At 57.0% G+C, this 13541-nt stretch overlaps 2 protein-coding genes and 1 long non-coding RNA gene across 4 annotated transcripts; 2 read left to right on the top strand and 1 right to left on the bottom strand.

Moving 5' to 3' along the window:
• Window positions 1-381: 381 nt before the first annotated feature.
• Window positions 382-5353, top strand: SHFL (shiftless antiviral inhibitor of ribosomal frameshifting). Of its 2 annotated transcripts, XM_004748471.3 has the most exons (8): window positions 387-702; window positions 1170-1293; window positions 1489-1538; window positions 2878-2916; window positions 3091-3240; window positions 3649-3752; window positions 3895-4049; window positions 4606-5353. In XM_004748471.3, the coding sequence occupies exons 1-8, from the start codon at window positions 682-684 to the stop codon at window positions 4833-4835; spliced, it is 873 nt and encodes a 290-aa protein (XP_004748528.1). In that variant the 5' UTR covers window positions 387-681; the 3' UTR covers window positions 4836-5353. The 2 variants fall into 2 exon arrangements, with proteins under 2 accessions (XP_044940213.1, XP_004748528.1); XM_045084278.1 differs by lacking the exon at window positions 3895-4049 and having other exon boundaries at window positions 382-702.
• On the bottom strand, window positions 4874-12919 carry ANGPTL6 (angiopoietin like 6). Its single transcript, XM_004748474.3, has 7 exons — window positions 12499-12919; window positions 11320-11404; window positions 7997-8579; window positions 7132-7309; window positions 6397-6584; window positions 6045-6315; window positions 4874-5301 (listed from the first exon to the last, which is right to left on the bottom strand). The coding sequence occupies exons 1-7, from the start codon at window positions 12725-12727 to the stop codon at window positions 5111-5113; spliced, it is 1725 nt and encodes a 574-aa protein (XP_004748531.2). The 5' UTR covers window positions 12728-12919; the 3' UTR covers window positions 4874-5110.
• Window positions 8565-9965, top strand: LOC123393178. The gene is made up of 2 exons (XR_006607907.1): window positions 8565-8868; window positions 9314-9965. It is a non-coding gene; the product is annotated as an uncharacterized LOC123393178 (long non-coding RNA).
• Window positions 12920-13541: the final 622 nt, after the last annotated feature.

Here is a 13541-nt window from a genome sequence, read left to right as displayed (position 1 = left end):
AACAAGCATCTTCTCGGTACACAGTAGGTGGCCCAGTGATGAGTTCGCCTACCCCAGGTGCTACTACGCGCTCTACCCCGGGTCTCGAATCCTGGCAGACACACACAACCAAGACGTAGCCACTGTATCATCCCCATTTTACAGAGGAGTAAACTGAGGTTCGGAAAGAAGACACGGCCCCGTTTAAGAGACTCAGAGCGAGCGAGCACGGGGCCCAGGTCCTCATTCCTGAGGGAGGGGAGGAGAGCGAGCGATGAAGTGGGGGGAACGAGAGCTGAAGGGGGCACGGAGATTCGCGGCGGCCTTCCGATGCGGCCCCGCCCCCACGAGGGACGTGAAGACGCGGACCCCGCGCAGCGTGGGGACATGTGACCGATTGCAGAGGCCGCGCCGCCTCCACCGCCCGAGGTCCGCGCGCTCCGCCGCAGGGTGCAGACCCCTGGCGCCCGCCCGGGTCTGGGGCGCAAGAGCAGAGGCGGAGCCGGGGAGGAGCCTGAGCGCCCCGTCTACCCCGTCACCCCCAGTAATCGAAAGCGAAAGAGGGGGCCGGGGAGGAAGGGCGGGGCCGTCCGGAGGCCCCGCCCCCTGCCCTGCGCGGCTGCTGGACCCGCGGGCGCGCCCAGGTAGGGGGGCTCCGAGCGCGCAGTGCGGACCCTCGCGGGAACCTGCGCCGGCGCCACCATGTCTCAAGAAGGTGTGGAGGTAGGAGATGGCTACGGCTGGGCCGGGGGGCTCGCGAGAGGCGCCGAGGAGGGGCCGGGGGCGCGGAGGGGGCTTCGCAGTTTCTGGGGACTCTATCCGAAGCCCAGACCTACCGCCTGGCTGGCACTCGTCCCCCTTCCCCCGGAAAGAATGACCGCCACATCCCCCGGGTGAGATGAGGCCTCCTCAAGGAAAAGCGGGGGCTGCAGGGTCAAGGGTGAGAGGCCAGGGGTTACCTGGCCAGCCTCCTCCCTTATCCTGGGATGCTGGCCCCAGTCCGCTCCCTCCCCCAGTGCCCTGTGCGGACTTTGGCTTTTTCCAGGAAATGCCGTAGAGGGATGGCGGGGGTTGGGGGGGGAGACCAAAACCGAGGGTCAAGTTCAGGCTGGAAGAAGGATGCCTAGAGATGGAGGAGGGTCAGTCGCTCCTCTCCTTACGCGATCGGGACCCCCCTTTGCCCCCCCAAGCTGGAGAAAAGCGTCCGGCGCCTCCGGGAGAAGTTTCATGGGAAGGTATCCTCCAGGAAGGCGGGGACTCTGATGAGGAGATTTGCCAGCGACCACACGGGAGTGGGGCGCTCCATCGTGTACGGTGAGCCGGTTGGGGTCCCGGACCTGGTAGGGGTTGGGAGCTGGGAGCGCGCAAGAGAGGTGTGATCTGGTTTAAGGGTAGGAAGAGGCGCTGAGATGATCTTCTGAGAAGGGTCTGTACTGGGCCCCTGGGGGACCCTGAAACTCCCACAAGATCCTTCAAGGACCTTTTACTTACACTTACTCTTGCCACCAGGGGTAAAGCAGCAAGATGGACAGGAACTGAGTAATGACCTGGATGCCCAGGTAAACTGTCCCCCCCCCCCAAAGGATGGGGTATCTGAGGAGGGGGAACCGAAGGAACCTGGCGTATCCATGAGCCCCTTCTGTGCACCACCAGTCCCCAGTTCATGATCCACATAGACTTAGCTTTCCAGCCACAGGTCCAACCAGGGAGTGTGCAAACTAGGCGCTCATTACATGGTGATGGCATTCAGTGGGAGAGAGAGACGAAACTAGGCAGTGAAGCAAATCAGGATTAGTGTCATTGTAGAGGACCCTGGAGGTCAGAAAATGCTTTCTGGAAGGGGTGTGAGGAATAGTGATCCTGGAAAGTGAGGTGGTTGGAAAGGGTCTTCCTGGAAGAGGCAACAGAATGAGCAGCAGGCGGACAGGCTAGGATACACAGAAATGGGGGAGGAGAGAGGGGCAGAGGACACCATGTGATGAATGAATGAATGAATGAAAGGCTTTGAGGCACAGGTGCAATGTGGCTCCTTTACCCCTTAAATGACTTTGGTTGCCTGAAAGCACCCCCCTAGGTGTTAGAGTGTAATAAGGTACGTATTGTATTCTTTACATTTACTCATGTAAAGGGTATGATAAAAATAATGAGAGGGGCACCTGGCTGGCTCGGTGCGGGGGAGGGGAGTATGCGGACTCTTTCTCAGGGTCACGAGTTCAAGCCCCACATTGGGCATGGAGCCTACTTCAAATAAAAAGAAAATGATAATAGGAAAGTGAGCGCTCCCCCTGCAGTAGGGTTTTCTTGATTTCATCCCCATACTGACCCACTGAGACGGTCCCGTTATCACGTCTGTGCTACAGATGACGGAACCGAGATGGAGAGTGATGGCGTCACTTGCCGGGTTCACACAGCAAGCAGGTGGCAGTTGGAACGTCAGCCATGGCGCTCTGAGATGCCCCTCATTAGTGGTTTGGCTCCACTCCCACAGCTGGAAACGCTGGAGTCAGGATTGGAACCTGCATCTCTCTGAATCCAGAGCCCAAGCACTTAGCCTAGAGCCGCATGGACTCAAAAGGCGACGGGTCACAGCGCCACCAAGTGTGGAGCATGGGGTCCGGGCCTGCTGGGCCATGCGCACTCAGGGTGATCTCAGGCAACCCCTCTCGCAGCTCAGAGCCTCTGTTTCTTTATCTCAGCAGTGGGGGTGGTAGGTGTGTCCCCACTCAAGGCGACTATGAGGATAACTGAAGTCAGGCACCTGACCTTCTCTAAGCTCCTCCCGAGTTAGGGATTCCCTACTCATATGGGGCCAGCACCTGGCCACTCTGCCCCAACAAATAATGGTAAAAAGAGGTCCAAGCTGCGTCCCCATTTGCTGCCCCTGATGTCTCCACCCAGGACCCACCGGAGGACATGAAGCAGGACCAGGACATCCAGGTGAGTCCAGGGTATGGGACAGCAGTAGGTAGAGTGGAGGAGGACATCCACAGGCGGGGAGAGTGGAGGGCATCCGTGCCTGAGGAGAGGGAGACATGTATATAGAGGGAAGAGGGCTGATGTGTGTTTAGGTTCACAGTGAGGCGTGACCTCCCTTTTGTCCCCATCCTGCAGGCTGTGGCGACCTCCCTCCTGCCCCTGACGGAAGCCAACCTCCGCATGTTCCAGCGAGCCCAGGAAGACCTCATTCCCGCCGTGGATCGGCAATTCGCCTGCTCCTCCTGTGACCACGTTTGGTGGCGGCGCGTACCACAGCGGAAGGAGGTGATGATCCAATCCCCCCTTCTCGGTACCCATACTTCTGACTTGAGAGTATCAACCCCAAGAGCCCAATCCCTCACCCACAATCTTGGAGCTCGGCCTCCATCTCAGACCCCATCCCTCCGGCCCTCCAGCTCCACCCCTACCACAGAGCCCGACCTCTGGCTCCACAGTTTTGACAGCTGCCACCGAAATCAAACCTGACCCCAAAACCACAATCTCAGGTCTGGATTTGGAACCCCTGATCGGTGGTGTGCTTCTGGTAAATGCTTAGTAGCCCAGCTAGTGCAGGGAGGTGGGGGGAGAACCCCAGATTTGTAGCATTTTTCAGTACCTATTCCCACTGCGGCCAGTATCAAGTTCCAGGGGCGCCTCTCTGACAAGAGCCTGCTCCCCACTCTACATGCCCAGGTGTCCCGGTGCAGGAAGTGTCGAAAGCGCTATGAGCCCGTGCCCGGTGACAAGATGTGGGGTGTGGCTGAGTTCCACTGCCCGAGGTGTCGGCACAACTTCCGGTGAGGGTGCTGACCCCCACCCAACCCCACCTCCACCCCTCCCTGCACACCCCCCCCCCACCCGCCGCCAGCCCTGCCCTGGTCCCACCCTGTCCCCGGCCTTACCTTTAGACCCAAATGACCCTGCCTGCCACCCCCCCAGGGGCTGGGCACAAATGGGGTCCTCATCCCCCTGCTATGGGTGTGGCTTCCCCGTGTATCCAACACGGATCCTCCCTCCGCGCTGGGACCGGGACACGGATCGCCGCAGCACCCACACCCACTCCTGCTCGGCTGCCGATTGCTACAACCGGCGAGGTGAGGGCCCAGCATGTCCCCATGACCTCCCTCCACTCAGGGCAGTCTACTTGACCTTGACTCCTGGGACATCCACCTCTGGGGCCTTAGTACCAAGGTGCCTGCCTGCTTCTTCCATGTGCCTCCTAAGGCCTCCGTTCCCAGAGCCACTTAGCGCATCCCATGGCATCGGCCCCTCCTTTGACATCTTCCATGGCCACCCCCCTTCTCCGTGGCCTCCCAACACCAGGCCACCCAAGACCCTGATCCTCCTAATAGCCATCAGCCACATTCTGTGGTCTTAACTGAGGCTCAGTGGTTTCACCCTGTTCATGACCTCAGCCTCTGCCCCTGTGGTCTGTGTTCTTGGTTCCCGTTTTGTGTCCTGTAGTCTCAGGTAATGCCCATGTCCCTGGGTCTGTTGTGGCTTCAATACCTGTGACTTTCATTTCTGAGTTTCCTGTGGCTCTGGCCCAGGCCCCTCCCCCTCCTGAGCGCCCCATGGCTATGGCCCCTTTGCCCCCCAAACTCTTGGGTGACCTCAGGCTCCATGGCCTCAGAACCTTTCCCTCCCCAGAGCCCCACATGCCTGGGACGTCCTGCGCGCACCCCAAGAGCCGGAAGCAGAACCACCTACCCAAAGTCCTGCACCCCAGCAACCCCCACATCAGCAGTGGTTCCACGGTGGCCACCTGCCTGAGCCAGGGGGGCCTCCTAGAAGACCTGGACAACCTCATCCTGGAGGACCTAAAGGAGGAGCAGGAAGACGGCGACGACGACGGGGGGGAGGGTGGGCCTAGGGAGTGACCCCAGGCGAGGGGCAGATGCAAACCAGACACACTCGGTGGAGATTTTGTGTTGTTATAAAATATGAGATCTAAACGCCCTCGGGGAGCCATTTGGGTCTGAGAGATGGGCAGGGGGATTCCTGGGTCCCGTTTTCAGGGCTGGGGGAGCAAATCCACTCCAGGGTGGGCTATGGGATGTGGCCCACGCCAAGTCACAAAGCAGGTGTGGCCAGGACAACGTGGGCTCCTGCTGACAAACATTCCCTGGGACCCAGAGGATGGAAGGACAGATGGTCACAGCCTCAGGGGCCGGATCAGCATGGCAGCCTTCTTGAGAGAGTAAGCCCCACCACGAAACTCAGCCCAGTAGACACCATCTTGGTAGCGGCTGCGGTAATGGCCACCGCGGTGCCACACGCCATTGAGGTTCGAGTGGGCACAGGCATGGTACCACCAGCCTCCTCGCTGGTACAGGGCACAGTTACCTGAGGAGAGAAACCGCATATCCTGTCACCAAAATAAAAGCTTCTTCCACTACCTCACTAGTGCAAGGCTTCTGTCAGGTGTCCCCTGGCCTTCCTCACTCTTACTGAGTACAAACCTGAGGTCCTCTCTCTCCTCCCCAAAGTAAGAACCCTGGCCCCCATTTTCTTTTTTAGAGTAATATCTTTTTCTTTTTTTTTAAAGATTTTATTTATTTGATAGACAGAGATCACAAGCAGGCAGAGAGAGAGGAGGAAGCAGGCTCCCCACTGAGCAGAGAGCCCGATGCGGGGCTCGATCCCAGGACCCTGGGACCATGACCTGAGCCTAAAGCAGAGGCTTTAACCCACTGAGCCACCCAGGCGCCCCTAGAGTAATATCTTTAATTCCTTCCCTATCACCCTACCAAAGCACAAGTTACACTTTTCCACCCTTTTCTGGAAACCAGGAGCTCTACCTTTATTGAGGGGGAAAAAATCAACTACTTCCTTTCTAGAATAAGATTTCTAGCTCTCACTCCCTGCCTTTCACCAGAACAGGAATCTTGACTCTTATTAGGAAAGAATTTGCCTCATCAAAGAAGGAATCTAGGCTTTCCATCCCCTCACCAGAATAAAATACTCTCTGTTCTCCTGCTTATCCTGATCCTTATCAGAGGGAAGTTTCACCCCACTTTTCATTCATTTCCTCCCTAGGAGTCCCACCTCCGGTCCCCACTCCCCACCAGAATAAGAGCTCTCCTTACCAGAATAGGAGTCTCGGTCCCTATCCACGGTGCTGAAAGGCTTGTCATTATGCCAGGAAAGAGAGTCTCCAGCATCTCCATAGTACTGGCCAAGCCGAAGGCGATAGTGGTCACTCTCGGGCTCCAAGGAGAAACCATCATAACGGGCTCGTGCCCCACGCCCTCCCCAATCCTCCAGGAGCACCAGCAACTCGTGGTCCCCACGGCTGGTCAGCTGATGCACAGGTTCCAGGCCCAGCCAGTATTCCCCATCAGGCTGCCCAAAGCCCACCTGGCAGGATAGGGAAGTCAGAAGGTCAGAAAGAGGTCCCCCACCCTCTGCCCAGCCCTCCCCCTACCTGCCTGCGCCCACCTTGTAGTGCTGCCACGTGGTGAAGAAATTGACAGAGCCGTCTTGCCGCCTTTGGATCACCGTCCAGCCTCCGCCCTCCAGCTGTTGCTCACACCAGACTGACACTACATGCCGGCCCAGTCGCAGCTCATACACGCCACTCTGCCTGTGGCCCGCCTGGTGGGCCTCTGCACAATCCTGCCACGGACCTGTGGGTACAGAGATCGGGGAAGGCAGTGCCCGGACCAACCAACCCCTTATTGGGATGAGTCCTGATTCTTACCTCATCCCCTCACCAGAATAGCAGTCCTGCCTCTTCCATTCCCTGACCAAAATAAAAGCCCCAATATCCATTTCCTTACCTGAGTTAAAACTCTAATTCATTCTTTTCTCACTACAGCAAATACGGAGCCTGAGGTACTTAAATCCTGGTTCTACAGTCTCACTAGAATAGAAATCCTGAACATGACACTCAACTAGCTTAAATGCTCACCAATGGGCAGTCCTAATTCCCTGTCCTCTCATCAGAGGAAGAGTACCTCCTTCCCTGTTTTCGTACCACAGTAAGAATTTTGGTCTTTATCAGAATGAGAGTCATAGCTCCTTGTTCCATCACCAGAATAAAAGCATCGTTTCCTCTGGTCTCCTTACCATGAGAGAAATCGGCCACTAAAATTCTGGCTCCTATTTCCCTCTATCCACTGCACTGGAATCCCCTAGCTCCTCACACCCTCAACAGCCCTGCCCTCATCTTACCTGTTGGTTTGGTGGGGACAGCAGGGTGCCCTGCGGGCATGGGAGAGGCCAAGGGGCCCTGCTGTCTCAGGGTCTGGTCTCTCTGGGGCTCTGGAGCTGGGTCTAGCCTTCTGCTGGTGTCGTTAGTGCCACCCACCAGACTGACAGGAACCACAGGCACCAGGGGTGGCGGCAGGACCTGGGATGACCAAGAGACTCAGATGTGACTGCAGTAGCCTTCAGTTGAAAAGATACTGGGGCCCTAAATCCCCCAACACCCAGATAGGTGGGAGATCAGGCAGGGGCATGTCCCAGCCCTAGAACTGATACTCCCCAAAGCCTAACTCTAGCTTTCAAGAGTAGAGCTGGGCCTAAATTCACAGCTGAACTGATCTGTGCCTCTGATGCTCCTTTTCTGCAAAGTAGAGATAATGAGTTGAGTACCTCCAATAATGAGTATTAACTTGGAATCCTCCCAACAGCCCTGTAAGGTGTGGGTTGTCACAGAGCAACAATCTTACTGAAAATTGGGACCAGCCATGTTCCAGAATTAACAATAGTATGGTAGCATTTAGAAAGAGTAACACAGGACAGACGTCTAATCGCATAACACCTCCATAACATGGGTCTTTAGTCTTTACCTAATAATATGCTTGATTACAGACTCTACGAATATCTATAGTAAGTGGATAAATAATGATATTAAGTGGCCACAGTCGCGTTCTGACCCAAATGAGTTGTGGGAAGAGAGGTCGGAATTCGATTTGGGGAGCTTTTCGGATTTCAAAGCTGCGGATCAGAGATCGCGCGTGGGGTCGCAGGAGCCCCGTCTTACAAATGTTGCACACAGGAAGTGGCTACGACTCCTGGCGAGCTTAGAGGTTACCTGCTGCTGCCCGCCCGTGCCTCCCGGGCACAGGCGCTCCAGGCGGGCGATGAGGCCACTCTGCTGGGTGACCAGCTGCGCCAGCTCCCGGAACTTGACATCCAGCTGATGGAAGCGGGCGGCGGCGCGCTGCGCCTCTGCTGACACGTTGAGCACGCGCTCCCCAAGCAGCGCCAGCAGCGCAGCGGGCTCCGCCCCCGGGCCTGGCCCCGCCCCCGGCCCCGCCTCGTGCTGCAGCTGCGCGCGCAACTGGCCCAGGCGCGCGCTCAGGCCGCGGCTCTCTTTGCGGAGCGCGCGCACCTCTCCCGCCACGGCGCCGTCGGCCGCGGCCAGTCGCTGAAGTTCGCGCAGCAATTCCTCGTGGCGGCCCACGCGCATGCGCAGCGCTGCCACCTCGCTGGCGTTCACGGCTTCCGCGGCCGGGCGCGCGGTGGACGGCCCGCTCCAGCACACGGCGCCCGTGAACTTCTGCTGGGGCAGCACGAAGGTGTAGGTGCAGCGCGGGGCGCCTGCCCGCGCCCACGTCGCACCCAGCAGGAGCAGCAGCTGCAGCGTGCGCAGCGGAGGCGCCGACATGGCAGACCTGCAGGCAGAGGACGAACGGGAAGGAGGGCAGCCCCCGGAGCCTAGCTTGGGCCCCCAGCTCTCCGGCTGGGCCGAACCTGCTTTGCTCCAGGTCCACGCAGGCTCGTCTCCCCGCCGAGCTCCTCCGCACCCCCCCACCCGCCGCCTGGCTTGAAATGCCCAAATGGGATCCCACCCCCGGCTCTCCATTGAGTTCCAGGCGCCCTGCGGGACAGCATGTCGTGCGTTCATTCAACAAGCGTTCACTGAGCGCTTGCTGTGTGCCAGCCTCCGTTCTAAGGAATACGGTAGGGAACAAAACACAAAAAGTCTTGCCCTCTTGGGCAAAAAACAAGGTCAATAAACTATAGGAATTAATACAGTGTATTAGATGGTGCTAAGATAGCAGTAAATAGTGGAGAGATGTGGGGATCTGGCCCCGGCAGTTTGAAAGGAGGGAAGACCTCCTGGAGGAGGTGACATTTGAACAAACACCTGGAGGAAGTGAGGGAGAAAGTAATGAGGATGTCTGAGGATGAAGAGCATCCCTGCCAGGGGGAACAGCAAATGCAAAGGCCCTGAGGTTAGACTGTTCCTGGGAGGCTGGAGCAGAAGCAGAGGGAGAATGGGTGGGAGGAGGTGAGGTGGGGTGAGAGGTTAAGTCTCACTAACTCAGACTAGTAGCAGACACCCCATCTCCCACGTCCTCAGACCAAAACCCCAGAATCATCCCTGTCTCCTCTCTCTTCACAGCAGATCCAACCTATCAGCCAGGCCTGTCAGCTCTTCTGTTTAGGTCCTGAATTCCTCCACGTCCCGCACAGTCATCACCCTCCAACATGATCCCAGCTCAAGACTCCATCTGGATTTCCTTATAGCAGCTGCCCCCCAGGCCTCCAGTTGTCTGTCATCAACCTCTGGTCTGTTTCTCCCACAGCTGCCAGAGTCAGGCCATGTGTCTCCCTTTCCTAGAACCCCTCGTGGTCCCCAGCTCACTCAGAGCAAAAGTCCTGTGCCCCACAAGCCCTGCACCCTCTTCCTATCCGGTCCCCGCCCTCTTCTCCCTCCCCCTCACCCCTCACTCTCTCTGTTCCAGGCACACTGACCTCCTTGCTGCTTCTGAAACACACCAAGGATGGTCCTGCTTCAGGGCCTTTGCTATTTCCTCACTCTAGAACATTCTTCCTAGAATTTTCACATGGCTCCCCCTCTTAACTTATTTGGGTCTTAGCTCACATGTCCCCTCCTCAGAAGCCCTCCCCGACAACCCCATTTAGCACTGCTCCTCCTGGGCGCTCCCTGTCACAGTCCAACTTTTTCATTTCAGCATTTGTCACTCTGAAATTGCCTCATTCGTTTGCCATTGCTTATGATCTGAATTCCTCCACCAAAACATCAGCTCTCAGAGGCTGAGTCTGGGTTTTGTCCCATGCCTTGTGCCACCTACACACCCCTCGGCACCCACAAGCCCCAGGTCAGCTACATCCTCCCACGTGTTCCCTGGCTCACATCGGGGAGCTCCTGTAAGTATCTTCCCTTGAGGGCATGCACGGAGGCCTCCTAGCCTGGCCCCCGTGGCCTTCATTCTTGGGATTCACTTTCCTACAGCCTCTCAGACTAAGGACATACAGTGCCTCCCGCATGCACTTGCCCACACTCAGAACATGTCACAGGTGTCCACACATCACCCCCTTATTTCCCAAGTCCCACTATGTCCAAAGCCAGACATCCTGGCGGTCACACAGGCTCGTGCCCTGGGGTCTTCATTGTCACACACATTGCCTTGTTCACACATTGACCAAGCACTCCTTTAATGCCTACTGTGTGCTGAGAGCTATTCCAGGCATTGGGAACACAGCCATGACCAATACAGACACACACAAAAATGCCTACCAACATCGCCGTGGGGAAGGCAGATGGGGGGTAGGGCAGAGGGTGATAAGTGTTTAGGAGAACACTCAAGGAAGGGGGTGGGAGTCCCCGGATGAGGGCCCATTTTAAACGGGGTCAGGACTCACTAAGAGTATGCCACTTGAGGGGTGCCTGGGTGGCTCAGTGGATTAAAGCCTCTGCCTTCAGCTCAGGTCATGATCCCACGGTCCTGGGATCGAGCCCCGCATCATGCTCTCTGCTTAGGACGGAGCCTGCTTCCTCCTCTCTCTCTCTCTCTCTGCCCGCTGCTCTGCCTACTTGTGGTCTCTGTCTGTCAAATAAATAAATAAATAATCTTGAAAAAATAAAAAAGGAAGAAGATGCCACTTGAGGAAAGACCGGTTGAAAGAGAGAAGGGTAAGAACATTCCTGGCAGAGGGACAGCAAGTGCAAAGGCCCTGAGCTAGGACCTTGCTTGATGTGCCCAAGGAACACCAGGGAGGCCTGTAAGACTGGAACAGAGTAAGCAAGGGGTAGAGCAGGAGGAGGTGAGGGCAGGGAGGGAATGGGGCAGAATCGGCAGGGCTTTGTGGGCCTCAAGAGGACCTGGGCTTTTTCCCTGAATGAGGTGGGAACCCCAGAGGGTTTTGAGCTGGAGAAAGGCTTCCTCACCCTCACAGTCGCACACCAAACAGGAGCTCTCCTTGCCCCCTCCTTGAAGACACCAGGCCCCCCACAACAGGGATGGACCACCCCTCTTGGAGCCAGATTGCAGATCCTGCCTTCCAGGATCTCAACCCCGGGGTAAGCGGGAGACCTAAGGAAGCCCAGGTCTCCCAACAGACAAAATCAGCCTCCACCTGCCCTCCTGCCCTCTGCCCTCTCACCTCTCAGGACCAAGACCCTGCGTCTGGCAAGGCTCGAAGCAGGCACAAGGAGACCCAGGAGCAGCTGAGGGTGCAACAGGAGCGCCTAAGTGAGGAAGGGGAGAGGCTGGTGGAGGAGCAGGAGGGAGGAGGCTGGTCGGCCCAGAGCCTGGGATGAGAGCTGTGGTGCTGAGCCCGGGAGTTCCAAGTGTAAATATTTAGCATTTCCCTCATGAGAACCGAGGCAGAACTGCCAGATCCCCCTGCCCGGGCCACCAGAGCCTGATAACACAGGTCAGCGTTCCGGACGTTCCCCCACAGCAGAGCACAGAGCGTGGGAGGCTGCAGGCCCCAGGAGGCTAGCGGGATTCCAACCTCCGACACGCACACGCCACAGAGAAAGACGACGACAGCAGACATCAGATCAGCAGCACCTGCTGCATCAGACACGACTCTCGACTCCACACCTTTAATCTCAGTCTTCCAAAACCAGCGCTGGTCTCTTCTGTAGGCAGGCGCATTTTACAACAGGGAAAACTGAGTGTGCGAGAGGGTGAGTGACTTGTCTGCAGCCACACAGCTGGAGAATGATGGGACTCAGTAACTTGGCTCCAGCATTCACACACGAATAACCACAACCTCACACACACCCAGGCGCCTGTAACAGTGCAGACACAAAGACACACGGATATCCAACGAGACATGGGGACCCCTGCACAGAGCCACAAGACAGACAGATGGAATGTGTGTGTGTGTGTGTGTCTGCGGATTTGCCTGGCATGGGCACATACCAAGACACACCTGGAAACACAGCACAGATTCCAGCAGCAACTGTGTGTCCAAAATATAGTCACAAACACACACACACACACACCACGACATAAAGGAAAATCCCCTGTGGGTGGAGTACATCTGTTCTGTGTCAAACACATACACACCCAGGCACACAGGGTCTCAGGCTGGCAAGCACAGAGGTGCTAACTAGGTGTACAGTGAACCCCTGGCACCCGCCCTGCCCGCCACAGTGAACATGTTCCCATTGGTCTCCCACACACAGCGTCACATCCTCAGGCCAAATCATGCAGGGACAAAACAGGCAAAAGTAAGCATGCAGTCATTTCTCAGAGGTACAAAGAGACTCACATATAGCCCCCCAGAGCCTGGACTAGGGTCTCCCACCTGCACAAAGGCCTCACCGACCTGCAGACACAGTCTCAGGAAGCAGTCCTCTTCGCCCAGTTCCTACCGTCCCGAACTCGTAACCCGAGTGGACTCCCGGGCTGAAAGAGGAAATGGTCGTCCCAGATCTGAGAGAGGCTGCCAGGCTGGGCTCCAGGCCTGGGCTGGGGCCCCCCCACACTGGGCCCCATGGCCCCCCACCCGCAGTCCCCTCCAGCTTCCTCCATTGGCGGCAGAGAAGAAACCTCATAAGTCATAGAGAGGGACTGACAGAAGGGAGAGAGAGTCCAAGAGACAGAGGAGGAGAGAGTCATGGGGGGGATGGACAGAGACTGGGGGAGTCAGGAAGAGGGGTGTGAAGAGAGAAAAGGGAATAGAGACAGGAGAGATCAAAACTTGAAGGCAATGAGAGACAACTAATGGCAGAGACAAAGCTGGGGCAGAGGCAGACAGAGTTAGGAAGAAGGGGTGGGAAGGGAAAGACAGAAGAGAAGAGGGGAAAGAATTGGGGAGGAGAACCAGGATAGGGGAAGCAAATGGGGGAGGGGAGACAGCTGAGGGAGGGAAAGTTTATGGGGGAAGGAAACCAATGGGGCAGGGAAAGAGCCGTTGGGGGCGTCCCTTTCCCCCACCCCAAGGTTCTGGGGTAGAAGCCAGAGGCCTGAGGCCAAGACTGGGGCTTTGAGCGGAAACCAGGAGGAGGTGAGTTATTCACAAAGCTCCCGCCTTGCCCTAAGTTTCCAGAAGGTGATGTGGAGTTTCCATCTCTTAGCCACAGACAGGGCCTCTGGGGAAGACAGCTGGTCCTCAGGAGCTGAGGCCCACATGTCTAACTGTCACGCTCTACCCATTTCTCTGGTTGTTCCCCAAGGGCCTGGTGCTGGCGTGCCAAGCATTGTGCATACATCATCTTTTTAAATGGGTCAGAGGAGAAGTGATCACCATCCTCACTTTAGGACACTTGAGGGAGCCTTGGAGTGGATAAACTGGCTCTCAAATTCACCCAGCTGGTGTAAATGGGCCGAGGAAGGATTCGAACCCAGGGTTCATTTCCCCGCAGCCCA

Source organism: Mustela putorius, unplaced genomic scaffold (assembly GCF_011764305.1).
Source record: "Mustela putorius furo isolate JIRA1106 unplaced genomic scaffold, ASM1176430v1.1 tig00000095_pilon_pilon_pilon, whole genome shotgun sequence".
Lineage (NCBI taxonomy): Eukaryota > Metazoa > Chordata > Mammalia > Carnivora > Mustelidae > Mustela > Mustela putorius.
Note: the sequence above shows the minus strand (reverse complement) of the source record. Positions and strands in the feature narration are given on the sequence as shown.

Coding starts and splice junctions, on each gene's coding strand:
- SHFL (XM_004748471.3), top strand. CDS start 682: ATGTCTCAAGAAGGTGTGGAG. Junction 703..1,169: donor TGTCTCAAGAAGGTGTGGAG/GTAGGAGATGGC, acceptor TGCCCCCCCAAG/CTGGAGAAAAGCGTCCGGCG. Junction 1,539..2,877: donor GTAATGACCTGGATGCCCAG/GTAAACTGTCCC, acceptor GTCTCCACCCAG/GACCCACCGGAGGACATGAA.
- ANGPTL6 (XM_004748474.3), bottom strand. CDS start 12,727: ATGAGGTTTCTTCTCTGCCGCCAATGGAGGAAGCTGGAGGGGACTGCG. Junction 8,580..11,319: donor CAGGGTCTTGGTCCTGAGAG/GTGAGAGGGCAG, acceptor CTCTGCCTGCAG/GTCTGCCATGTCGGCGCCTC. Junction 6,316..6,396: donor CCACGTGGCAGCACTACAAG/GTGGGCGCAGGC, acceptor CTATCCTGCCAG/GTGGGCTTTGGGCAGCCTGA.